General features: G+C 34.2%; 2 protein-coding genes across 3 annotated transcripts; one reads left to right on the forward strand and one right to left on the reverse strand.

The window, feature by feature from the left end:
- Window positions 1-543: 543 nt before the first annotated feature.
- Window positions 544-5,288, forward strand: dnali1 (dynein, axonemal, light intermediate chain 1). Of its 2 annotated transcripts, none has more exons than XM_051130469.1 (6): window positions 544-752; window positions 886-1,022; window positions 3,165-3,334; window positions 3,418-3,596; window positions 4,774-4,938; window positions 5,014-5,288. In XM_051130469.1, the coding sequence occupies exons 1-6, from the start codon at window positions 672-674 to the stop codon at window positions 5,053-5,055; spliced, it is 774 nt and encodes a 257-aa protein (XP_050986426.1). In that variant the 5' UTR covers window positions 544-671; the 3' UTR covers window positions 5,056-5,288. The 2 variants fall into 2 exon arrangements, with proteins under 2 accessions (XP_050986426.1, XP_050986427.1); XM_051130470.1 differs by having other exon boundaries at window positions 693-771.
- gnl2 (guanine nucleotide binding protein-like 2 (nucleolar)) lies at window positions 5,114-26,751 on the reverse strand. The gene is made up of 16 exons (XM_051130464.1): window positions 26,575-26,751; window positions 25,431-25,515; window positions 25,062-25,156; window positions 24,737-24,876; window positions 20,849-21,033; window positions 20,655-20,721; window positions 20,393-20,551; window positions 14,776-14,889; window positions 13,949-14,077; window positions 11,545-11,649; window positions 11,302-11,460; window positions 10,870-10,977; window positions 8,578-9,053; window positions 8,262-8,341; window positions 5,733-5,809; window positions 5,114-5,620 (listed from the first exon to the last, which is right to left on the reverse strand). The coding sequence occupies exons 1-16, from the start codon at window positions 26,636-26,638 to the stop codon at window positions 5,486-5,488; spliced, it is 2,178 nt and encodes a 725-aa protein (XP_050986421.1). The 5' UTR covers window positions 26,639-26,751; the 3' UTR covers window positions 5,114-5,485.
- Window positions 26,752-27,464: the final 713 nt, after the last annotated feature.

Raw genomic sequence — 27,464 nt, forward strand, 5'->3', positions numbered from 1 at the left:
TAAAGCAATTTTTTAAATAGTAAAAATATTTCACAATATTACCGGTTTTACCGTTTTTTGGATCAAATAAATGGAGGCTTGGTGAGCAAAATCTTTTGACGTAGTGTAAATGTTATTAATATACAATGAACATTGTATAACATGCTACAGATTTTATACAATTATGTAAATAACAAAATAAAAACAGAAAAAGAAAATTAAAATGAATAAAACGTGTCAAAGCATAATAAATATATATATAAAAGACAAGAATAAGTCAAAAACAAGTAAACTAAATGCACATTCGCTTCAAAATAATATTACATGAATAGCGTTAATAGCTTCTTGCTTTAACATTTAGTGCCACCCAGCGGCGAGTTCTGTCTCGTGTTATAGAACATAAACATTAGGGAAAAAAAATACAATATGTGTATGTAAGTTATTTTAAAATACTTAATACATAAAAATAATTATTTTCCCCTTTACTATTATGACTGATTCACTTCTGTGGACTGAAGGCATTCAGACCTTCTCTGCCTGATGGGAACGCGCGGTTGTTATAGCAACGGGAAACAACAAAACGAAACTTTTTCAGCGCTACCGAAGGTACTCGAAGTCTTCCAAAGCTTTATAATAAAACACCGACTTTGAAACATTCCTCTACATCTTCTTGACACTTCCACATTACAGTCATGATTCTTCCGACTGACTCCTTGTTGAAGTATGATTATCCGGTGTTGGTGAGCAAGAATACAGAGAGAAAGTCTCCAAGGGTAAGCACGGTTCTTGGATGTAAGTTAACGTTATATAAACAAAAACAAACCTGCAACCTCCGTAAAGTATACCTCGTTGTTGTAATGAATTTTGAACATTAGTTTTTCATATCTTCTCTCACATTTTACTCAGAGTCGCCCTTTAAAGGTGAGTGCCCAGCAGATGGTAGAGAGCGGGCCAGTCCCACCTCCACCCAAACCCAAGAGCCCCTCAGCGGATGCCAGTAAACAGCAAACCGAAGAGATCCTAAATGCCATTCTACCACCAAGGTAAAATAAACTGAGAGGTTTATTAGTATATTTATTAAACATTTTCTTTAACTAGGTGCTTATACAGTCATGTGAAAAAGTTAGGACACCCTTTTGAATTCCATGGTTTTCCGTATCAGGACATCATTAAAAAAAAAAAGGTCTTTGGCTGGTCTTAAAATTTTGAAAATAAAACCTCAGATGAGCAACAAAACATGACAAATTGCACTGTGTCATTATTTACTCAACAAAAATAAAGCCAAAATGGAAAAGCCATGTGTGACAAAGTTAGGACACCCTTACTGTTAACATTGAAATTAAGAGGGTAAATAACAGTCAAGCACTGCTAATCAAATACCTTTGATTAACTGATCATCAGCAAGTCTGATTGCCTCTATAAAAGCATAAGCTTTGGCAGTTTGCTGGTCTGGAGCCTTCAGGTGTGTGTTAACACAATGCCAAAGGAGGTAAGACATCAGCAATCATCTTAGAGAAGCAATTGTTGCTGCCATCAATCTGAGAAGAGTAATAGGGCCATTTCCAAACAATTTGAAGTTTATTCACAAGTGGAAGACATTGAAAACAGACACCTCTCCTTCCAGGAGTGGACGTCCCAAAAAATTCACCCCAAGATCAGACCATGCAACGCTCAGAGAAATGGCAGACAACCCAAGAACTACACCTCAGACTCTACAGGCCTCAGTTAACATGTTAAATGATAAAGTTCATGACAATACCATTATAAAAATATGGGACAAAAATGGCATGTTTGGAAGGCTTGGCAGAAGAAAGCCTTTTCTATCTAAAAAAAACATTGCAACACAGTTTAGGTCTGCAAAGTTACATCTGAACAAAACACAAGTTTTTTAGAATAATGTCCTTTGAACAGACGAGACCGAAGTGGAGATGTTTGGCCATAATGCACAGCGCCAAGTTTGGTGAAAACCTAAAGAGCATATCAGCACAAACACCTCATACCAAAAGACAAGCATGCTGGAGGAGAGCTGATAATTTTGGGCTTGTTTTGTAGCCACATGACCTGGGCACCTCTCAGTCATTGAGTTGGCCATGAACTCCTCTGTATATCAAAGTATTCTAGAGTCAAATACAAGGGCATCTGTCTGACATCTAAAGTTGGGCCAAAATTGGGTCATGCAACAGGACAATGATCCCAAGCAAACCAGCAAATCTACAACAGAATGGCTGAAAAGAAAAGAATCAAGGTGTTGCAATAGCCCAGTCCAAGTCCAGAGCTCATCCTGACTCAAATGCTGTGGTGAGAGCTGTGCATAAGCAAATGCCCACAAACCTCAATAAACTGGAGCAACGTTGAAAAGAAGAGTGGTCCAAATTCCTCCAGAACGATGTGAGAGACTGATAAAGTCACACAGAAAATGAATGCTTCAAGTTATTGCTGCTAAAAGTGGATCTACAAGCAATTGACTCATAGGGTGTCCTAAGTTTGTCACACACGGCCTTTCCCTCTTGGCTGTATTTTTCTTAAATAAATAATGACACTGTGTGATATGTCATGTGATGATGTTTATCTGAGGATCTATTTTCCAAATTTTAAGACCTGCCAAGGACCAGATATTTTTTTATTATGTCCTGATACAGAAAACCATGAAATTCAATAGGGTGTCCTAACTTTTTCACATGACTGTACTACCATAACACAGTTGTTTAGTTGCAAAGTTGTTTAATCACATCACACGTTTCAAAAGTTTGGGGTCGGAAATTTTTGACAGAAATTTATTTTCTGAATGCTGATGTATCACAGCTTCCACACAAATATCAAACAATGCTAAAAATGTTGTATTGAGCATCAAATTGGCCTATTAGAATTGTTTCTGAAGGACACTTAAAGGGATAGTTCACCCAAAAATGAAAATTCTGTAATTACTCATCCTCACGTCTCCGAGATAGACAGCAATGCAGCTGACACATTCAAGGCCCAGAAAGGTAGTAGAATTTTCATTTTTTTGAGTGAACTATCCCTTTAAGACTGAAGTAAAAATAGAAAGCAGTTGTTTTAAAGTGAAATAATATTTCACAATATTGTTTATATTGCAATTTAATCAAATAAACACTGCCTTGGTGGGCATGACTGACCTCAAACATTTGAAATGTAGTATATAAATCATACAAATGGTTGTGTTGCAGGGAATGGATGGAGGACAACCAGTTGTGGGTACAGCCGGTGTCCAGTGCTCCGTGCACTCGCACGGACGTTATTAATTTGCAAGAACAGCTGGACAGAAGCCTGCAGGCGAGGCAGGCCAGAGAGACGGGCATCTGCCCCGTGCGCAGAGAGCTCTACTCTCAGTGCTTTGGTAAATATGCACATATTGCAGATGAAGTGTCATATTAATAGCTCTTGAGATTAACATGGCATTCCCTCTTTCAAATCTCTCAGATGAGTTAATCAGACAGGTCACCATTAATTGTGCCGAGCGGGGCCTCTTGCTGCTGCAAGTAAGAGACGAGATTCGCATGACCATCGCTGCCTATCAAACACTGTACGAGAGCAGCGTGGCCTTTGGCATGAGGAAAGCACTTCAAGCAGAGCATGGAATGACTGACATGGAGAACAAGGTAGATTACTGAAACAATTATTCAAACTTTTTTGGTCTTTCATTTTTTCTGCTTATATTCTAAAATATTTGTAAAATGTTTTATATATACACTACCAGTCAAAAGTTTTTGAACATTAAGGTTTTTAATGTTTTTTTAAAGAAGTCTTTTCTGCTCACCAAGCCTGCTTTTATTTGATCCAAAATAAAGCAAAAACAGTAACATTTTGAAATATTTGTACTATTTAAAATAACTGTTTTCTATTTGAATAGAGGTTAAAATGTAATTTATTCCTGTGATTTCAAAGCTGAACATTATAAATGTCTTTATTATCACTTTTGATCAATTTAAATACCTTTAAAAAAAAATACTGACTCCAAGCTTTTGAAAAGTATAGTGTATGTTACAAAAGATTTTTATTTCAGATAAATGCTGATCTTTGGATATTTCTATTTATTAAAGAAACCTGAAAATCTACTTAACTGTTTTGAAATATTGATGATAATAGTAATAATAATAATAAATGTTTCATGTGACACTGAAGACTGGAGTAATGATGCTGAAAACATAACTTTGATCACAGGAATAAATTACATTTTAAAATATATTCAAATAGAAACGTTATTTTAAATCCTAAAAAAGACATTCAAAATCTTTCCATTGCAGTACTTAGGATCAAATAAATGCAGGCTTGGTGAGGCTTGGTGAGCAGAAGAGACTTCTTTACTTTACTTAAGAAAACATTAAAAGTCTTACTGTTCAAAAACGTTTGACTGGTACTGTGCATATATAAATATAAATATGCATATATCATATATAATAATAATAATGTAACTGTAAAGAATAGCTTTTAACTATAGATCAAGCTATAAAACTAAATTAATAGTGAAAAAAAACACCTATTTTCTATTAATTAAAACTAATACATATAAGCCATGCAACATCAACTATGTTTGTATGTGGTGATCTTGCTCTTGTAAAAGAAAACAAAAACTATTACATATTTTGAACTTATAGTGAAAGTTAGTGGTGTCCAGCATAACATCAGACCCCACTGACTTTGACTGTATGGACAAAAAAAGAGAAAATATCTTCTTCTGTGTACTGCAGAAGAAAGCAACCCATTATCTTTAAAGTAAGAACTGATAAGCACCTTAAATTACCATTTTCTGCTTGCTGAAATAAAAACTCTTGGTAGATTTTACAGTTAGAGAGCGAAAAGCGAGATTTGGAGAGGCTGTTGAACGAACAAAAGGCTAAATGTGAGGCCATCAAAAGACAGGAAGCAGAACAGCGGGAAATTGAGGAAAAGAAGCATGGAGAAGAGGTCCAGTTCCTCAAACGAACTAATCAGCAACTCAAGGTAAAGTAGAGATCTTCATCATCATGATTTCTGAGATTATTTTTCAGATTCTCATGCTTCCATTTATTTTTTTAGGCACAGCTGGAGGGCATAATTACCCTGAGGAATAAGGCCTAAATATTATTAGAATAACAATACACTCACTCTCTCTCATACCATTTCAATGATTAAAACATTTATTAAAGCATCTGTTCTGATTATTTATTATTTTTTTTCTCAAAACAAAAGAAAAAGAACATATGTAGATACACAGGTACATGATTTACATTTCAACACTGCAGAATCAAGACATTGTCTTAAGTTAAAGGTTTGAAAATGCACAGTACTGAAATGAATTAGCTGTCAGACTGTAGTCATAGGACGATTCAGGACGATGGCTGGTGCCACAGTATGAATAAAGTGCATTGGAACGATTGCATCACAGATTAACCGAACCTTCACTTTTTCACAAATCACCGTGATTCCACACCAGATGTTCCGAACTAGCCACTGACATGACCTTGGAAACAGGGACTGATGTGACTGGGACTGGGTATCTGGCCAGGTCTTATCGCTTAGCTCGTTTGGCTTTCTTGTCATCCAAGGGCATTTTTCTATTCTTATTCTTGTTCTTGACATTGTGCGTCTCGTAATAGCGGACACCCACTTTCTTCACTTTCTGGGCACGCTCCAGTCTTCTTTTCTGTTAAGGTGAAGAAGTTCAACAGAGAGAAGAAGATAAGCTTGGTCTCAAATTTATGTGCGATGTCTGGACTGAGGAATCAAGATGATTGAGCTGGGAGAACAGTGCATACCTCTTTAGATGTGAGTTTGGTAGGCGGCGCAGGCTCCTCGTCTTCCAGAGCTTTCCTCTTTTTACCCAAATTCACGGCTGAAAACCCAAAAAAAGTGTCATTACTCACTTATTTGAATCACTGACAAATCTCTGAAAAGATTCTATCTATTGCTGTCAACACCAATACTTAATATTATTGTCATTATTGTGAATATTTAAGTACTGTGAATGTACTGTTTGGGGTGAGTAAGATTTTTATTTATTTTTTTTACACTACCAGTCAAAAGTTTTTAAAAAGTAAGATTTTTAATGCTTTTAAAGAGTTGTCTTCTGCTCACCAAGCCTGCATTTATTTAATACAATACAGCAGTAACACTGTGAAATATTTTGACTATTTAAAATAACTGCTTTCTGTTTGAATATATTTTAAAATGTAATTTATTCCTGTGATCAAAGCTAATTTTTCAGCATCATTACTCCAGTCTTCAGTGTCACATGATCCTTCTGAAACCATTCTAATATGCTGATTTGTTCAAGGAACATTTATTATATTACTATTATTACCAATATTTAAAACAGTTGAATACATTTTTTTCAGGATTCTTTGATAAATAGAAAGATCCAAAGATCAGCATTTATCTGAAATAAAAAGCTTTTGTAACATTATACACTATACCATTCAAAAGCTTGGAGTTAATATTATTTTGTTTTTATTATTATTTAGCAAGGATGCTTTAAATTGATCAAAAGTGATGATAAAGACATTTATGTTACAAAAGATTTCTATTTCAGATAGACGCTATTCTTCTGAACTTTCTATTTATCAAAGAAACCTGAAAAAATTCTTCTCAACTATTTTCAACATAATCGTAAACCTTTTTTTGAGCAGCAAACCAGAATATTAGAATGATTTCTGAAGGATCATGTGACCGGAGAAATGATGCTCAAAATTCAGCTTTGAAACCACAGAAATAAATTACATTTTAAAATATATTCAAATTGAAAACAGTTATTTCAAATAGTAAATATATTTCAAAATTTTACTGTTTTTGTTGTATTTTGGATCAAATAAATGCAAGCTTGGGGAGCAGAAGAGACTTCTTTAAAATATTAAAAATCTTACTGTTCAAAAACTTTTGACTGGTACTGTATATAAATTAACACGCACTCAGCAACGATTCATTAAATTAGTCAAAAGTAAAAGTAAAAATATTTATGACCTTACAAAGATTTCTAATCCAAATAAATACTGATTCATTAATAATTTAAAAAATGCATTGTTTTCTACAAAAATATTCAGCACAAATGTTTTTTCAGCAAGAAATGTTTCTTGAGCACCAAATCAGCATATTAAAATGATTTCTGAACGATCAAGTGACACTGAGGACAATAATGGGTGCTGAAAATCCAGCTTTGCCATCACATCAATTAAATCCTTAAATATATTAAAAAAAGACAGTTATTTTAAATTGTAATTATATTTCAGAGTATTACTCTATTTTTAATCAAACAAAGGCAGCCTTTATTTAAGAGATTTCTTAAAATTTAAAAATTGAAACATTAAAAAATCTTTTTGACCCCTAACTTTTAAAGAGTAATGTATATAAATATTTTCTTCAAAAATTACTAAAATATAATAAAAATATTCATTTACACATTAAATACAGTTCTTTGTTGTACATTAATGGAGAAGTCCACTTCCAGAACAACAATTTACAAATAATGTACTCACCCACTTGTCATCCAAGATGTTCATGTCTTTCTTTCTTCAGTCGTAAAGAAATTATGTTTTTTGAGTACATTTTTCAGAATTTTTCTTCATATAATGGACTGGTGTGGTGCCCTGATTATAAACTTCCAAAATGCAGTTTAAATGCGACTTCAAACGATCCCAAATGAGGTTGTAAACAATCATAACCGAGGAAAAAGGGTCTTATCTAGCAAAATGATCGTTCTTTTTTTTTTTTTTAAATAATACAATTTATATACTTTTTAATGTCAAACGCTCATCTTGTCTTGCTCTTGAACTCTGTGTATTCTAGCTCATGACAGTTAGGGTATGTTGAAAAACTCTGACCGTATTTTCTCCCTCAACTTCAAAATCGTCCTATATCGCTGTTTCACCTTTTTTGTTAAGTGTGTTTGATCTTCTTTGCATGTTCACTTTGCAAAGACTGGGTCTTTAAGTATATAAATTGTATAATTTTTATGAAAATAACTGATCGTTTCGATCCTTTTTTCCTCGGCTGGGATCATTTACAACTGCATATGGGATCGTTTGAAGCCGCATTTAAACTGCATTTTGGAAGGTCAAAATCGGGGCACCATATCAGTCCATTATATGGAGAAAAATCCTGAAATGTTTTTCTCAAAAAACACAATTTTTTTACGACTGAAGAAAGAAAGACATGAACATCTTGGATGACAAGGGGGTGAGTACATTATCTGTAAATTGTTGTTCTGGAAGTGGACTTCTCCTTTAAATACACAGCAGCCAAGTTTTTTGATACACAAACATTTGGCATTAACTTAGGTTAGCTGGTTGTACCTTTCTGTTGCTGATTCTTTGCACCCTTCTGCTTTGCTGTGGTTTCACTAAACACCTTTAAAGAAAGGCCTTTGGGAATTCTGTAAAAACATCAAGACAGCATTATAATATAACAGATAAGAGCAAAAACAGTGGAAAAAATCTGCCTAAATCAGTTAAACAAGGTACTGCAATATGGTAAGAGTTAAAGAACAGTTTCTTAACCTTATCTTAACATTAAATCATAACCTTACTAATTATATTTTGAAGTAATTCTATGCTTGTAGTTTATTTTTTATAAAATATATTAGTATTATCAATATGAGCTTAAACAAACCGTATGGCGGAGAAGTGCTTTGATTTAGCACGATCGAGAAAATGTTTTAATTTGTTAATCTTCTCATCCATCTCTTCATTTACTTCACGCATGCTCTTTTTCTCTGCTTTGGTTGGGGAGCTGGAAACAGTGGATTCTTCTTCCTCTTGTTCTTCAATCTGTTCTTCCACTTGTTCCTCATCCTCCTCATCCTCCTCATTGTCCTCATCTTCTGACCAGGAGGGATCCAGTATGTCAGGTATCTCAACAGGCACAAGGTCCTCCTCGCTGAACTCCGGAGCGACGTTTATTTTGCCGAAGTTCTGCTTGACGTTGCTGAAGATTTTCTGCATCTCCTCCTTATTGTGTTTCAGCAGCTTTTGATCTTCCTGCTGGCTAGATGAGGCCCCATCCATATCCTGAGCTTCAAGTCTGTTTTCCAACTCTTCTTTTTTGGTTTCCATCTCAGGCATTTCCAGCATCGGTTGCGCCTGGTTCTGAGCAGAAAGATCAGGTGTCAGTTTAAGACTATAAAAGTTTAAAAGCGCATTAGGGTCTGCCAGTATAAAGACTGGCAAAATTAAAAAATAATTTTGTTGGCCACAGTGACTTAAAATAAGATTTGTACCAAGTAATTCAATATGCATTAAAGGAGAAGTTCACTTCCAGAACAAAAAATTACAGATAATTTACTAACCCCCTTGTCATCCAAGATGTTCATGTTTTTCTTTCTTCAGTCGTAAAGAAGTTATGTTTTCTGAGGAAAACATTTCAGAAATGTTCTCCGTATAGTGGACTTCCAAAATGCAGATTAAATGCAGGTTCAAAGGGCTCTAAATAATCCCAGCCGAGAAAGAAGGGTCGTAACATAATGTCTACAAAAATGACAATTTATATACTTTTTAACCTCAAACACTTACCTTGTCTAGCTCTGTGTGAATGTTGTGCATCCCGGTTCATGATAGACCCATGACACTGGGTCGGTAAGTTGGAGGAGAAAATGAGATGGGAGTTTTTTTTCCCCCCACATACCCTAACTGTATTGACCCGGAATGCACAGTATTCACGCAAAGCTAGACAAGTCGAACATTTAAGGTTAAAAAGTATATAAATTGTAATTTGTTTTAGAAAATAACTGATCGTTTCATTAGATGAGACCCTTCTTCCTCGGCTGGGATCATTTAGAGCCCTTTGAAGCTGCATTTAAACTACATTTTTGAAGACCACTATATGGAAAACATTCCTGAAATTTTTTCCTCAAAAAACAATTTCTTTATGATTGAAGAAAGAAAGACAATGGATGACAAGGGGGTGAGTAAATTATCTGTAAATTTTTGTAAATTTTGGAAGTTTAAACTCGCGAGCACCACTGAAGTCCACTATATGGAGAGAAATCCTGAAATGTTTGCCTCAAAAATGGCCGAAGAAAGACATGAACATCTTGGATGACAAGGGGGTGAGTAAATTGTCTATAGAAAAAATATGATTTAAACACTTTTTAATCTCAAACGCTCATCTTGTCTTGCTCTCCCTGAAATCTGTGTATTCTGACTCAAGACAGTTAGGGTATGTCGAAAAACTCCAATCATATTTTCTCCCTCAACTTCAAAAATCATTTTAAAATCATCCTACATCGCTGTAGAAGTACCGACCCAGTCTTTGCAAAGTGAACATGCAAAGAAGATCAAACACCCTTAACAAAAAAGGTAAAACAGCGATATAGGGTGATTTTGAAGTCGAGGGAGAACATGAGATGGGAGTTTTTCAACATACCCTAACTGTCATGAACCGGAACAAAAAGAGTTCAGGCAGAGTAAGACAAGATGAGCGTTTGACATTAAAAAGTATATTAATTGTATTATTTTTATGAAAATAACAAATCGTTTCGCTAGATAAGACCCTTCTTTCTCTGCTGGGATCATTTACAACAGCATTTGGGATCGTTTGAAGCCGCATTTAAACTGCCTTTTGGAAGTTCAAAATCGGGGCACAATAGCAGTCCATTATACAGAGAAAAAAGCTGAAATGTTTTCTTTATGACTGAAGAAAGAAAGACATGAACATCTTGGATGACAAGGGTGTGAGTACATTATATATGAATCTTTGTTTTGGAAGTGGACTTCTCGTTTAAGGAAGTTACATATAAACATTGTCTTCTAAAGTCTTTTAAAACAACATAAAGCTCTAATTTTAGCAAAACATGCAACAGTGATGATCTTGAAAGCCATTTTTGAATATTAAAGTGAATTTTCCAAAGACTGACCCAATGTTTTGGCTAAAAGCAACTATATTTTGTGGGACATGTCCATTTACCTCTTCATACATCTCGCATCCTGGGGGCTTCACAAAAAAAGGGATACGTCCCCTCTGCCAATCATTCAAAACCATTTTAGACACAGTAGGCAGATCTGGCTCTCCACCCTGTGTAAGTAGACCAAAACAACATACCAAACATTACAGCACCACCATGTACAGTTTTTGGACAAAGATGTGAACTAAAGAAAAAAAAAAACAAACAAAAAAAAACCTTTTTTAAAAATCTGATTCTGTACTAAATTTGAGTGGTTTTGGCATCAGAGTATTGTAAATTGGCTACCCGAACTTAAAATTAAATGTTTTCCACTGGCTTAAAGTAAGCAAACTGTCACATCTCAATCGGACAGTCTAGAGGAAAGAATAAACAAATGTGCCGTGAGGACCGAGCTGACAGTTCGTTTTATCAGATACTCCACAATCAGGCCAGACCTTGAGCAGTTTTCCGGTGCGAAAGGCGAGCTTTTCCAGGAAATCCTCGGCAGAGCTCCAGGACGGAATGCGGTATGTCTTCTGGATGTACTCCGCTTTGGCCCTCTCCAGCACCGCTCCGATATGATCCTCTGGATTTCGGATCTTCTCCACTTGAACCTAAATGCAACAGATGCAAAGTGAGTGGATGAAGCCGCTGGGATTGCCAAAAGCGAATGGCTGACTTTGCGGAGGTCATCGTACCACTCCTTTCAGCACGATGTCAGTCTCGCTGTCGTCGGAGGGATAGACGACGCCAGGACAGTCGATGAGGAATATGCGTCTCATTAGTGTGATGTACTGCCAGACCTGTCAGGAAGAAAGAAAGAAAACTGCTAATTATGCCATAAAGGTTGAGACTGAGCCACAGACAATCCATAGATTCATCCATTTAGGAAACCACAAGACTGAAAACATTTCAGTATAACAAACTGCATTTAAATATACGCCATTTAGAATAACTTTTGACAAGTTAGCAAGCAGTCAATTAACTTTTAAGTTTATAAAACTAAATAGACTGTTTATGAATGTTGCTGCCTGGCCAAAGGCCTGAACAGTGATTCTGGCAAACTTAATGTTTCAACATAGCAAAAGCAAAACAATTTTTTAAGCTATTAAAATCGAATTAAACCTATCTATCGATCTCATAATCGAACTAGAAAGACTGTTATAAAAAGAAAGGAAAATAGGACACAGAAAATCTCCACTAATTGAAGAATTACTCAAATCAGGGCACACAGGGGAAATTTTAAATGATACAATTTATCATTTAAAATATAAACAGAAGAGCGTGGAAGTCCAGATTTGTTTAGAACCTGATTTCAATCTGGCCTCCGTCAGTAATGTTTTTCTCTTGCCTTGCACTTTTGCTCGCTCTCTAAAAACCATTTCTCAGTTCCATGTTTGTCAAATAAGAGGAAAAATTTGACAACATAAAAAAGTAATTTCACACAAAAACATGAATACACAAAAGTTGCAGCCAAAACCAAAACGCTGGAAACTTAAGCCGTTCAAAATGTTACCACATGTTAGGAGCTGGCAGGTAACCTTACACTCGCTAAAAAAAAATCTGAATCATTTAATGTCACGTACAAGAAAAATCACTCAATCGTCTGATGTTCGTGATCAGTACATGACAAACACATGTATGCTATAGGAAGAGCTCATTAAAAATGAAAACTCTTGAAGAGAAGACGACTTAAAAATACAATATAACAGGTTATTAATAATAAATTTCTTCTTTTGTGTCAATAGAGGAGTTTGGAACGGCATTAGAGTAAGCAAACTGATCACAGTCTTTTCATTTTTCAGTAAACTATACCTTTAAGAACATAGCACTTTCAAGATTAGCACCAAACATAGATAAAGGCATGTGATCAGCTAAAGGCAAAAATTAAAGAAAAACCTGCCTTTTCTCCTCATTCAATATGACTGTACAACAATGATGATAATTATAACAATTACATCTAATTTATTTTAAAAACTGATACACTACCAGTCAAAAGTTTTTGAACAGTAAGAGTTTTAATGTTTTTTAAAAGTCTCTTTTGCTTACCAAGCCTGCATTTATTTGATCCATAGTACAGCAAATAATAACATTTATTATTAACTATTCCTATTTGAAAATATTTTAAAATGTAATTTATTCCTGTGATTTCAAAGCTGAAGTTTTACCATCATTACTCCAGTCACTTGATCCTTTAGAAATCATTCTAAAAAAAATATTATTTTTATGCTGAAAACAGCTGAGTAGAATTTTTTCAGGTTTCTTTGATGAATAGAAAGTTCAGAAGAACAGCATCTGAAACAGAAATCTTTTGTATCTTTATCATCACTTTTGATCAATTTAAAGCATCCTTGCTTTTATTAAAGTATTTATTTCTATTTCTTTCCAAAAAAGAAAAATACCAACTCCAAGCTTTTGAATGGTATAGTGTATAATGTTACAAAAGCTTTTTATTTCAGATAAATGTTGATCTTTGGATCTTTCTATTCAAAGTGTACTCAACCATTAAATATTGATGTTAAATGTTTCTTGAACAGCAAATCAGCATGTTAGAATGATTTCTGAAGGATCATGTGACACTGAAGACTGGAGTAATGATGCTGAAAATTTAGCTTTGATCACAGGAATAAATTACATTAAAAAAAAAAAAAAATCAAATAGAAAGCAGTTATTTTAAATAGTAAAAATCATTTTGCTGCATTACGGATAAAAAAAAAAAATGCAGGCTTGGTGAGCAGAAGAGCCGTCTTTAATAAACATTAAAAATCTTACTGTTCAAAAACTTTTGACTTGGACTGCATATTATATAAAATATAATAAAATTATATAAACCAAAAAAACATTTTTGTATTATTATATAAATATGAGCATTAAACAAATCAATAAAGAAATATATTACTATTACACTAACACTATTGTCCTGTAAAATAATTTTATTTTATAGAACAAGTATAATCAGTTATAAAACACATAATTTTTTTTCCCAGAATTTCCAGAATTTACGCAATTCATGTGGGTCAAGTAGGAAAATACAGAAATCTAACATAAATATGGAAAAATCACATCCCTGAGATGGAAACAAAGCAGCTTCTGAGGTCTTACCTTTGTCTCACCGGCAAGGGGTGCCACGTTACAGACTTTTTTGGAGCGCAGGGTATTGATAACAGAGCTCTTTCCAACATTGGGGTAACCAATGAAGCCAACACTGATCTGCTTTTTGTCTGAGTGGAGCTGAGCAAAAATCAATACGGACATGTTAATACTAGGCAAATGTCATTTTGAAAAGCAGCAATTAAATAGAAGAAATACACACATACTGTCAAGTCCTCTGATGTATTGTCGGTTTCATAGTATCGAGGTCAGGAAAATAAGACGAACTTGGATCAACCCTTCCCCCAATATTTCCCGCTCACATTATACGCTTTTAAAAAGGGGGCCCAAGAAATAAAGACTTGATACACAACCTACAAAGGCCTCTTAAATGTCATTACACCTGCAGATTTATACTGCCCGCATGGCAACCGTGATGTTTTTGCGCTGCTGTTTTCTAACTCCTAAAAAAGCGTCTTGTCATATAACTCTCAACAAAATTTATGTTACGTAAGCCCGTTCTCCTTTTTAGTATTTCCAATTTTTTGTTTACGGCTGTGCTCCCAAAAATAGCTCTGAGGCAGATGTGAAGACAGGACAGGAGCCCAATCGCATGGGAGGGTGCGGGATGCATCTGTTACCAAACCAAACCACTGCGTTCTACATCTGTTGCCATTACGGACCAAAAAACAGTCTGACCTTGTCCTAAAACTGCAGCTTGAGAAGATAAATGATGTGAATCAAAACTGTTGTGTGTTTAAAACCTGTTGTCTCCTGGTTTCCAAGGCACGAAGACGTGCATGGGCATAAAAATACGCTGTGAATGTTTAAAGCCTCACCTTGCCAAATTGCCGCAGGAGCTGGATGAGGGAGCCCTTGCCGAAGGAGTTGGTAAGGCTGGCGTGAAAGGCCAAAGTAGGGTATTCCTGAGAAAGAATTGCAACCCAGCGTTTCTACAACACAGACATAAGAATAAGCAAGAATCAAAATAAAATAAGAGCCACATATATGAAAAAAATATTGATTTCTCGTTTTTAATTGGTTCTAATTTTTACAAAATGATATTGATTTTTAAATCCCTAACATTAGAATTAATTAGCCTTAGCCTGTTTTCAACTAATGAAAAGAACATTGTTGCACACCTCCCATTCAATTAATCACAATAAGCTTGGTGCTTTGTTACTTTTGATATGAAACTATCTCAGATTTCAAATTCTGTTTATTTTATTACAATATTCAAACAATACAGGTGCATCTCAATAAATTAGAATGTTGTGGAAAAGTTCATTTATTTCAGTTACTCAACTCAAATTGTGAAACTTGTGTATTAAATAAATTCAGTGCACACAGGCTGAAGTAGTTTAAGCCTTTGGTTCTTTTAATTGTGATGACTTTGGCTCACATTTAACAAAAACCCACCAATTCACTATCTCTGCAAATTAGAATACTTCATAAGACCAATAAAAACAACATTTTTAGAGAATTGTTGGCCTTCTGGAAAGTATGTTCATTTACTGTATATGTACTCAATACTTGGTAGGGGCTCCTTTTGCTTTAATTACTGCCTCAATTCGGCGTGGCATGGAGATGATCAGTCTGTGGCACTGCTGAGGTCATATGGAAGCCCAGGTTTCTTTGACAGTGGCCTTCAGCTCATCTGCATTTTTTGGTCTCTTGTTTCTCATTTTCCTCTTGGCAATACCTAATAGATTCTCTATGGGGTTCAGGTCTGGTGAGTTTGCTGGCCAGTCAAGCACACCAACACCAACACCATGGTCATTTAACCAACTTTCGGTGCTTTTGGCAGAGTGGGCAGATGCCACATCCTGCTGGAAAATAAAATCAGCATCTTTAAAAAGCTGGTCAGCAGAAAGAAGCATGAAGTGCTCTAAACTTTATTGGTAAACGGGTGCAGTGACTTTGGTTTTCAAAAAACACAGTGGACCAACACCAGCAGATAACATTGCACCCCAAATCATCACATACTGTGGAAACTTAACACTGGACTTTAAGCAACTTGGGCTATGAGCTTCTCCACCCTTCCTCCGGACTCTAGGACCTTGGTTTCCAAGTGAAATACAAAACTTGCTCTCATCTGAAAACAGGACTTTGGACCACTGGGCAACAGTCCATTTCTTCTTCTTTTTAGCCCAGGTAAGACGCCTCTGATGATTTCTGTGGTTCAGGAGTGGCTTAACAAGAGAAACACGACAACTGTAGCCAAATTCCTTGACACGTCTGTGTGTGGTGGCTTTTGACCCCAGCCTCAGTCCATTCCTTGTGAAGTTCACCCAAATTCTTGAATCGATTTTGCTTGACAAACCTCTCAAGGCTGCGGTTCTCTCGGTTGGTTGTGCATCTTTTTCTTCCACTCAACTTTCTGTTAACATGCTTGGATACAGCACTCTGTGAACAGCCAAAGTTTGTGGTTTACCCTCCTTGTGAAGGGTGTCAGTGATCGTCTTTTGGACAACTGTCAGATCAGCAGTCTTCCCCATGATTGTGTAGCCTAGTGAACCAAACTGAGAGACCATTTTGAAGGCTCAGGAAACCTTTGCAGGTGTTTTGAGTTGATTAGCTGAATGGCATGTCACCATATTGTAATTTGTTGAGATACTGAATTGGTGGGTTTTTGTTAAATGTATATTTATAACATATTCCTTTTCTTTTTACTGTTATGTTCTTCAATATTAAATTTCTGTTTGTATAAATCTGTCAAGTTCATATTTCAAAAAACTAACTGTAGTAGAAATATAATTATGTAATTGCAAGTTTATTATTATAAAAACTTACCGTAATTTGTATACAAATCAGTTAATTTTAGCTTTTAATATTATAAAAATGTAGTACCAACTGACTCTCATGTATATTTTACAGCATTAGTTGGGAGATTTTTTTTTTTTTCCTTGAAAAATTTGACATGTGCTAAACCTGATATATATCCAAAATAAACAATATTGAATTGCAAGCTTGGGAATCAGTATTGAATCGAATCGTGAAATTTGTGTCAAAACCCAGCCCTAGTATTCATAAAAGTTCTTATGAATGATTTATAAAATGCCCGGATGCACAAAAAAAAGTTTGTAAAAAATGTCCTCTTTATAATTTGCACTTCATCGTAAATTTAAGAGTAACGTGAATATATACACATATAAATAATATATAATACCTATCACTATATGGACAAAAATGTTTTGGGACACATCTCTTAATTATTAAATTCCAACATTTCTATTACCACAGGTGTATAACAGTATTGCAGTCTGCAATTAAAAACATTTGTGGTAATGGTGATGTACCACCATTGCAGGAAGTCATTGCCTATGACTTCCATAGTATGAAAAATAAATACTATGGAAGTTAATGTTTGTTTACCAGCATTCTGGAACGAAATTCATGCAAGTTTGGAACATTATGAGGGTGAGCGTAATGTGCCTGTTTATCTTTCATACTTTTCATATAACATTATCTTAATCAGTGTTGGATTATTTTAATTACTGGCTACTTGACTACATTACCAGTCAAAAGTTTTTTTTTTTTTTTTTTTTTTTTTTTTAAGTCTCTTCTGCTCAACAAGCCTGTATTTATTTGATCCAAAGTACAGCAAAAACAGTAAAATTTTGAAATATATTTTTACTATTTAAAACAACTGTTTTCTATTTGAATATATTTTAAAACATAATTTATTCCTGTGATTTCAAAGCTGAATTTTAGCATCATTACTCCAGTCACATGATCCTTCAGAAATCATTCTACTATTCTGACTGGCTGCTCAAAAAACATTTATAATGTTGAAAACAGCTGAGTAGAAATTTTTCAGGTTTTTTTGATGAGTAAAAAGTTCAGAAGAACAGCATTTATCTGAAATAGAAATCTTTTGTAACATTATAAATGTCTTTATCATCACTTTTGATGAATTTAAAGCATCCTTGCTAAATAAAAGTACACATTTCTATAATTTATTTCCCCTAAAAAAGAAAAATCATACTAACTCTGAACTTTTAAATGATATAGTGTATAATGTTACAAAAGCTTTTTTATTTCATTTAAGTGCTGATCTTCGGATATTTCCAATCAAAAAATCCAAAAAAAAAAAATAAAAAAAAAAAAAGTACTCAACTCTTTTAAATACACATCATAATAACAATAAAAATTAAGCAAATCAGCATATTAGAATGATTTCTGAAGGATCATGAGACTACTGGAGTAATGATGCTAAAAATTCAGCTTTGAAATCACATGAATAAATTACATTTTAAAATATATTCAAATAGAAAGCAGTTATTTTAAACAGTAGAAATATTTCACTATATTACTGCTTTTGCTGTATTTTGAATTAAATAAAATGCAGGCTTGGTGAGAAAAAGAGTTTTTTTTTTTAAAAATATATAAAAATCCTGTAGTGTATGTGAGCACAAATAATTTGCACATGTGTCCTTCAATTGGCGTACACATGATGACACTTTCATGTCAGTTTCTGTCTTTAGAAATCCAATTTGATCCTCACTTTTGACGTAGGATGAAATCCATGGAATTTCAAATCAAATCCAGTCGTACGTGCAGTTTATAAATTTCTAACTAGGTCTAGACACTAGAAGTGATCTATGAAATTGTTTTTGAAAAGAGAGAACAGATTAAAAAAAAAAAAAAACACAAGTGCACAAGCTGGCCAACAAGCATCACCGCAGAATGATAAGTGATTCCTTTTCAACAACAAAACAAATGGGTTTCCCAATCATTTGCCTGTTCGGTTTACAAAAGATCTCAGTCATAAATCTGGAGGAGGTAGTCAAATGATTTTTTGGCTTGATTGCAAAGGCCTGCAGCTCATAAACAGCTGGTGGACCTTCCTCATACCTTGTTGCATTTGAGAATCACCAATAACACAAATTACAAACAAGAATTATAGATGTGAGAGGCAGGGAAGGAGCCTTTAACTGGTTAACTATTACAAATGTTGGCCAAGCCAAGATAAACATGCCTGTCTGTCAGTGAAACAAACTCCAGAGACGGTAGAATTGAATCCATGACAGGACACATTGCAGACAGTGGCCTTGCTCCAGAAACCTGATGAGCTGCCTTGCTGTCTACTGCCTACATAGGTGGTTCCATACATCCTAACTGTTCTGAAACAACAACAGTTATTGACAGGAACTTGCTAAGCTTACAACATGATGCTCAGGGTTTTTTTTTTTTTATTAGACTGAACTACTGTGGTGCTCATGCCATGTCGTAATTCTTGTAATTTAAAGATGACAACGTGTCGTTCTACTCAGAGCAATTTACGACTCAGAATTATGCATTTATGATAACTGACTTTTCTTGAACGGATTTCAACAGAGGCTGGTGTTATTATGATGCTGAGCTTATGACACATGAATACAACTACACAGCACTAACTAGATTTCTAACTTTTTCCCACCAACATAAATGGATTAACAGAGGCTGGTGTTACCATGTTGCAAAGCTAACTTTACAATAATAATAGTATAGTTATGTCAGTTTTGTAATGGTTACATTTCTAAAATGAGAGCAAAGGTACACTACCAGTCATATTTTTTAAACAAGTCTCTTTTGCTTACAAAACCTGCATTTATTTGATCCAACATACAGCAAAAACAGCACAATTTTGAAATGTTTTTCTATTTAAAAAAACTGTTTTCTATTCAAATATATTTTAAAATATAATTTATTCCTGTGATTTCAAAGCTGAATTTTTAGCATCATTACTCCAGTCACATGATCCTTCAGAAATCATTATAATATTCTGCTTTAATGTTGCTGCTTAAAAACATTATTACTATTATATTGAAAACAGCTGAGCAGAATTTAGAAAGTTCAGAAGAACAGCATTTATCTGAAATAGAAATTATACACTACTAATTATACATTACTAATTTCTACTACAGAAATTAATACTTTTATTTAGAAAGGATGCTTTAAATCGATCAAAAGTGATAATAAAGACATTTATAATGTTACAAAAAAATTCTATTTTAGATAAATGCAGTTTTTCTGAACTTTCTATTCATTAAAGGAACCTGAAAAAAATTCTACTCAGCTGTTTTCAAAATAATAGTAATAGATGTTTTTAAGCAGCAAATCAGAATAATAACATTATTTCTGAAGGATCATGTGACTGGAGTATTGATGGTAAAACTTAAGATAAGAAATTACAGAAATAGATTACATTTTAAAATATATTAAAATAGAAAACAGTTATTTTAAATAGTACAAACATTTCAGAACATCACTGTTTTTGCTGTACTTTGGATCAAATAAAAGCAGGCTTGGTGAGGGAAAAAAAAAAAACATTAAAAATCTTACTGTTCAAAAACTTTTGACTGAACAGTGTTCACATCAGTAGCATTTCTATGTCGCCTTAAAATACTGCCTACATAGGCAGCTCAACAGATTCTGAAACTGGTATTGGAGTATTCCACTTTAATTTCTCACCGTAACCCATGTGGGAATGAGATCACACTTATTGAGCACAAAGATAAGGTGTTTCCAAGGTTTCTCCTTCTTCAGGTAGGACTCAATGCTCTGGGAACGAGTGCCCATAGGGTCCCGAGCATCTAACACCTGGATAATGACGTCTGAAGAGTCGATCACCTGCGCAAAACATGGTTCATTTTAGAATGAGGCATCATTTGGCAGTACCACGCTTTGTGTACAAATTTAAATGAGTAAGGTGTTAGGAGATGATAATAGCTACCTTATAAAGCTCGCCCCAGATTCTCTTTGACTGCCCCTTCTTGAAGATATCATCCCGAGCCTCGTCTCTGCAGTGACGGGGAAACGAAACGGCTTTAAGTCATTTATCGAGTCACGTCAAACAAGGTTAAAGTTTGTTCCTGTAGTAAGTACAGAACCACATATTTTCAGAATCTCTAAAAGTCACTCGCTCACTTGACTCCGCTGTCCTCAGACACCAAATCACGGTCTTTCTCAGCATTGTAGCTCTGAGCAGAGACCTCTGCCTGTTCAGCTAGGTCCTTCAGCTCTCCCACAGACAAGCTGGGCCTCTTTCTTTGTGCCTTTGGCCCAAACGTTGTTTCGAACGTCTCCGTGTCCAGAATGTGCACCTTGGAGTTCTACAAGAACCAACAGAATTGACAAACAGATTTCATGAGAACCGTTTATCCTCTTCATCATAATCTTCATAACTTTAGGAATGTCTTTGATGAAGCATCTGGTATTTCAGCTCATGCAAGCATTTTGACAGCTATGTACCATTCTTAAGCAGAAAGAAGCCTCACTGATTTAAGAGAGAGCAGAGTGTACTCATCCGCACAAGCGTGTCATAAAACTTCATGGCACGGAAAACAACATGATTTCTTCTGTAAAGCGCATATTAATTTAGCTGTTCACGTTGCACATAAATCTATTTTGTTTCCCTATCTCCTCTTGAGGATTGAGCACGCTTTCTGTGTGATGAAGTGGTGAAATCATTTTGTTTAGACAGTATAGTCTGCACTTTATCTACTATAGCAAAGATTTAAGCCCGAACACGATGCTAAGTGACATAATTTACTAAATGAGGGTAACCTTGTGTATTTGGCCACAGCGCCAGAAAGCACTGCACACTGTCAAATCCCGAACATGGAAAACTTTAAATCCGATCTGACTGTTTAGACACATTCCAAAAAAAATCAGATGGTAATCTGCAGTTCTCAAACTAAATGCAGATGTGGTTTACATTAGGTTTGTAAACACCAGCTTTCATGTATTCTTTTACATATATAGCATGGTATATACAATACTGTTCCCAAGCTTGTGCTCAGTATGCTTTTTTTTTTTTTTAAAGAAATTAATACTTCTCATTAGGGGTGCATTAAATTGATCATTAATGAAATTAATAAATTAAGGATGCATTAAATTGCTCAAAAGTGACAGTAAACATTTAAAATAAATGCCCTTTTTTACATTCTACTCAAAGAAACATGAAAAAAACAACATATTTTGGTTTCCACAAAAAATATTAAGCAGCACAAGTTTTCAACATTTGATTATAATCAGGAAAATTTCTTCAGCAGCAAATAAGCATATTAGTATTAGAGCTGTCACTAACGATTATTTTGGTAATCGAGTAATTGGATAATTATTATTATTTTTGTGGTAATAAATCTAGACCTAAGCGAGCAATAGCCTTTAAAAGTACTTAAAATAGATACATAATAGCCAATAATAATAATAATTAGCAATAATAATAGCAATAATAATAATTAGCTCAAATGAAGTATCAAAAGCAAGTATTTATATGGTTTTATTGAACAAACCTGTTAAAATACATAATGTATTACAAACTAAATTACATTGCGCATTATAACAAATGATTACAAAGGGCGCTGTCGATTGTTTTTACACTTTACTGCACAATCTAATTCTTGTTTAATATTTAACATACAATTCAAAGGTCCACTCAATTACTAATAATTGGACATTTTTTATGACAGAAATGCTGCAGCCACTGTAATTTCTTGAATATGTTGACATCAAAACGTGTAAAATTGCGAAAACAGCATATTGAGAAACACACTGATGTATTCTCCTGTGATTGCGTAGTTTTATAAATGATTTACCTTACAAATCTGATGAAATGGCGTTCCCAGATGACCAAATGAACCGCATAATAAACCAAAACTCACAACAATATGCAGAGAGGGAGTTTGAGCTTGAAGTAATGACTGCCGAAAAATCAGCTTTGCCATCACAGAAATAAATTATAACTTTAAATATTGAAATGAAAGAAGTTATTTGAAACTGTATAGTGCATCAATACTGAAGAACATGCCTTAAGATAAAACCATACGAAAGCCAAAGAATAATTTATAAAACTTGTGACAGTTAAAGTCTATAACTGAACCAGGCCAAACTGCAATCTGTAATGACCTAAAAACAAAAAGGAAGCCATACCACTGTTGCAACAGAGGATGGAATAAAACAAGCAATTTACAGATCTTGTCAAAGCCAGTAACATTTCTCGTAAGAAATTGTACTTCTGGTAAGATTGCATTTCTTTGGAACAATTGACACGGATGATAAAAAACAACCTGATTTGAGGCTAACCGCCACATCACAACATGTTCAAAATATTTCTGAGAAAATGAAAAAAAAAAAAAAGTGTCCAAACAATGGGCATTATGGCATATGTTGGAGGAGCAGCTCAAACACCACAAATCAAAAAGAGAGGATAAAAATCAATAACTGAGACCGTTTTGCCAGTTCCCTGGAAAAAAAACACACACATAAGGAGTGTGTCACAGTCCTGAGACAGAGAAAACAAAAGTAGATTGGGACGTTCATTGGGACACAGTCCTAAAAGGTTTTGCTCACACATGGAACAGTTTAGATGTTGAAGCAAATCAACAACATTTGCAGAAGGAACATGAAGAACAGAGCGAAGCCTTACATTTTATTCTGAGCACATATTTTTTGTTCTTTTCTTCATTACTGGCAGACGGTAGGCCCTTGGGTGCCAAAGAGCAAGTTCTGTTGCAGGTCAGGCAATGCCCTCACTAGACCATCAGATTAACAAAATCACTGTACTGTTACCATAGCACAACAATCACGTTTTTGTTGTAGTACTGCATGTGTTACGTGAGTTACAGAAGTTACAAGACGTTTAGCCAAAAGGGTGTTATGCAAAACTGTTTTCTCATTTAAATACAAACGAGTAAAGGCCAGTTGCTCACTGGAATTTGCCAAAAATAAGCAGCTGACCATTAAAGTCAGAAAAGGCAATTTTCCTTTTGGAGTCTAAAGTCAAAAACACATTTTTTTTGCTTTAATGAGGCTATATATTTTTTTAATCAAATGACAAAACACAGTATCATGCTTTGACTATTTTAAATTTGGAATGATCTACGTAGACAAAAACTGTATCATAAAATAGCACATTTAATGCCCCATTAACTAAAAGTATTACGAATCGTTTCGGAAACTGAAATTAAATGAGGTGAAATAAAAAAATACAAACCTTAGTAGATGAAAACCTTAAATGTGTTGCCTGAAAAAGTTTAAGCTGAAATGCCAAAATGACTCAAACTGAAATAAAAATAAATTAAAGCTAAAGAGAAATAAAAACTTAATTTTTTCAATTTGAAACCAAAAATGTTAAAATTAAAAATGTTAAAAATGTTAAAATTATTAACAACACTATAATAGTATAGAAATATTACATACTCATGTAAAGCACGGACTTAAACAAAAGCATGTTACTAAAATTACATTATGATGTTTGAATAGGCATAAAATTAAATACAATTTTTTTTATTGATATTTCCTGGTTTTTAATTAATTATAAATAAAGAATTCATGTTACTTGGAAATAATTATTGGTAACACTTTACAATAAGGTGTCATTTGTTAATATAGTAAATGTATTAACTAACATGAATGAAAAATGAATACATTTATTACACTATTTATTAATCTTTGTTAATGGTAGTTAAAAATACAGTTGTTAATTTTTAGTTAACAAGGCATTAACTAATGTTAACAAACACAACTTTTGAGCTTAATAATGCATTAGTAAATTATGAAATTAACTAAGATTAATAAATGCTTGCTTATTCTTAGTTCATGTAAACTAATGAACCTTATTGTAAAGTGTTTACGATTTATTTTACTGAGCTCATCACAATGTACTACTGGATTGCCTGTAATGAAAAACCCCCAAACCAAACTGCATGCAAACAGTTAGCCCACTTGTGTTGTCTCATCAGTTTGCATGGTGCATAAAACAAGATTTTAGTATAAAAACAGCATGTTTGTGTAACTTGAGTGCATACTCACGTGTGCTTTTATTCGGTCATGAAGTAAGGACATTGGTAGCTTGCTCTGTTTCATCACAACCCGGTATGGATCTTTTTTTACCGCATTCATCTCTTCCTGGAATTTCTGTAACGATGACTGCTTGATAACACGTGTATTGGCTGCACAAGGAGCGTGTGGGGAAAACCAAACAAATATTCACATAATCAGACATATTTAAATGCAATAAGGATTTGGAACAGTATGACCTCAGAATAAGTGGCCTTTAATATTACTTAGAAAAGTTCCTTTCAATCAAGCACACACAATAAGATTGATTAGAATAATAAAAATGCACTGCTCTTACCAAACCACTTGATGTTGGGTTCAACTCTGGCCACAGTTCCAGAAGCAACTGAGTTCTGGTACTGCAAGGGCTTGATCACCTTACCTCTATTGTTACTGTGGGCATATAAATTAAGAAAAATATGTTAATTAAATTTTTTTTTTTTCTTAAGATTAGGACTTTTTTTTTTTTTAAATAAATAAATACGTACATAAAAGCTCTTTTATTTTACTCCATCTAGATGTTTTATTTTTTTCATTTGTGTTGCGTACAAATGTATGTAAGTGCCCAAAAGTATTAGAAACATCAAATTCCTTGTGTGTTTGTGTTTACTTGGTGAATAAAGCTCATTCTATTCTGAATTTTGCAAATGACAGGTCAGATTGTTACCATCTCTGCTTCTGCCTGTACATATTCAGGCGTCTGATGGTGGCGCGGTCCCTCATGTTGTTTCCTCCAGCTCCCTTCACCCGGTCTGTGGGATAGAGAATGTTAAAAGTGACAAACATTGTCATACACAGGGACATATAGTGCAATATACAGCCATTTTATATACACTGTGTAACTGTGGCAGATCATTAAATCAAAACACAAGGGCCACACGATTAACAGAAGGGTCCCTTTTGTCATTTCCAAAATCCACCAAAGTCTTTTTCATGTTTTTTTCAAAAATGTTTTTAAATATGCTCACCATGACTGCATTTACTTGATCAAAATACAACAAAAACTGCACTATTTCACAATATTACTATTTAAACTAACTTTTCTATTAGAATATATTTTAAAATGTCATTTATTCATGTGATGGCAAAGCTGAATTTCACTTTTGATCAATTTATTGTGTCCTTGCTGAACAAAATAAAATAATTCTGTCCCAAACTGGAAAAATAGTGTACAATTTGTAGCACTGACCCTTGAATAATTATTGATTACATTCAATACATACATTAACTTTAAATCACGTTTATTGGTCATGTGATCACACAACACAATATGCAAAATATTTTAACAAAGAGGAAGACTACCTTTTTTTGGGAAATAGTATATTATGAGCATTGTAAGAAATGAATTAGTATTTGGAGCAAAATGGTACTAAAAGACAACACGAAAAATTTTAAATGTGACAGGTACTGTAAGTCAACCATACTTGCTCAGACTGACAATTTATATAGTTTCAACGTAAACATTTAACAAAAACGAACATGTTTTGTCTAGAACGAGTTTGTAATTAATTTATTCTTGAACACCTCTAAACGTCATATAAAAACACAGCATTTTGGTACACAGACATCATTAGTGTTAACAATACAAGTGCCAGCAACCTCTGAAGTGACACTTGAAAGCTTGACAGATGTCATGGTTACACACAATGAACAAATAACCCTATAATGTTGGAAGAAAGCTGCTCTATCAACATGTAACGGTGAAAAATAACTGCAGAACGTCTTGTACATTCCTCAACAAGAGTTGGCTAATGCTTTAGCTGGCTAACATTAGCAGTTCACAGCCAGACCAGCGGTTAATTTAATCTTACCAGGGTTACTGCTGGAGTTTGAGGTATTTATGGAGCTTTTCCCCTTAAATCTTGGCTTGACCATTGTGAACGATTACTCCGGGACAGTCCTAATACTGTAAAAAAATAAATATAACTGCGTTTTAGTCCAGTGAAGATTTCCACGTGTTACAACAAACTACACAAACCCGGAAATGCGTCATCATTCCAGCGACGATTTTTTTTTTCGTGTTCGTTTTTTTCTCCACGCTGAGAGCAAAACTGTCAGCTCCTCAGACTGAAATCTGCGATAGCTGAGGATCTAAAAAGCTATAATTAAATTTTTGCTTATACATATGCCAATGTACACAAGCTAATAAACCGGTCTATGGGTGGTTACATGTAGGCAACCGAAGTCACGTTAAACTCTGGGTTAAACTATTTTTAAACAACATTAATAATAGTATTTCCCCCAACTGCCCCTTTTGTCTTCAATTTGAAAAAATCATTTATTTTGAGACTGTGCTTATTGTAAAGTATTCTGGGTTAACTTCGTTTAAAATTTGACCAAAAAAATAAAAAATAAAAAATCTATATGTGACCCTGTACCACAAAACCAGTCATAACATCTTTGAAATTGAGATTTAGATATCATATGAAAGCGAAATAAAAATAAGCTTTTAATTGATGTATGTTTTGTTAGGTTAGGACAATATTTGGCTAAGATACAAATATTTGAAAATCTGGAATCTGAGGGTGCAAAAAAATCCAAATATTGAGAAAATCACCTTAAAGTTTGTCCAGTTGAAGTTCTTAGCAATGCATATTACTAATCAAAAATTACGTTTTGATAAATTCACGGTAGGAAATTTACAAAATACCTTCATGGAACACGATCTTTACTTAACACCCTAATGATTTTTGGCATAAAA

Source organism: Labeo rohita, chromosome 16, assembly GCF_022985175.1.
Source record: "Labeo rohita strain BAU-BD-2019 chromosome 16, IGBB_LRoh.1.0, whole genome shotgun sequence".
In the NCBI taxonomy this organism is placed as follows: Eukaryota; Metazoa; Chordata; class Actinopteri; order Cypriniformes; family Cyprinidae; genus Labeo; species Labeo rohita.

Excerpts from the sequence above, each read along its gene's own strand:
- gnl2 (XM_051130464.1), bottom strand. The coding sequence starts at position 26,638 with ATGGTCAAGCCAAGATTTAAGGGGAAAAGCTCCATAAATACCTCAAAC. Across the intron at positions 21,034-24,736 it reads ATGACCGAATAAAAGCACAC|AACTCCAAGGTGCACATTCT; the intron begins GTGAGTATGCAC and ends TGGTTCTTGTAG. Across the intron at positions 8,342-8,577 it reads AAGCACTTCTCCGCCATACG|AATTCCCAAAGGCCTTTCTT; the intron begins GTTTGTTTAAGC and ends ATGTTTTTACAG.
- dnali1 (XM_051130469.1), top strand. The coding sequence starts at position 672 with ATGATTCTTCCGACTGACTCCTTGTTGAAGTATGATTATCCGGTGTTG. Across the intron at positions 1,023-3,164 it reads AATGCCATTCTACCACCAAG|GGAATGGATGGAGGACAACC; the intron begins GTAAAATAAACT and ends GTTGTGTTGCAG. Across the intron at positions 4,939-5,013 it reads GAACTAATCAGCAACTCAAG|GCACAGCTGGAGGGCATAAT; the intron begins GTAAAGTAGAGA and ends TTATTTTTTTAG.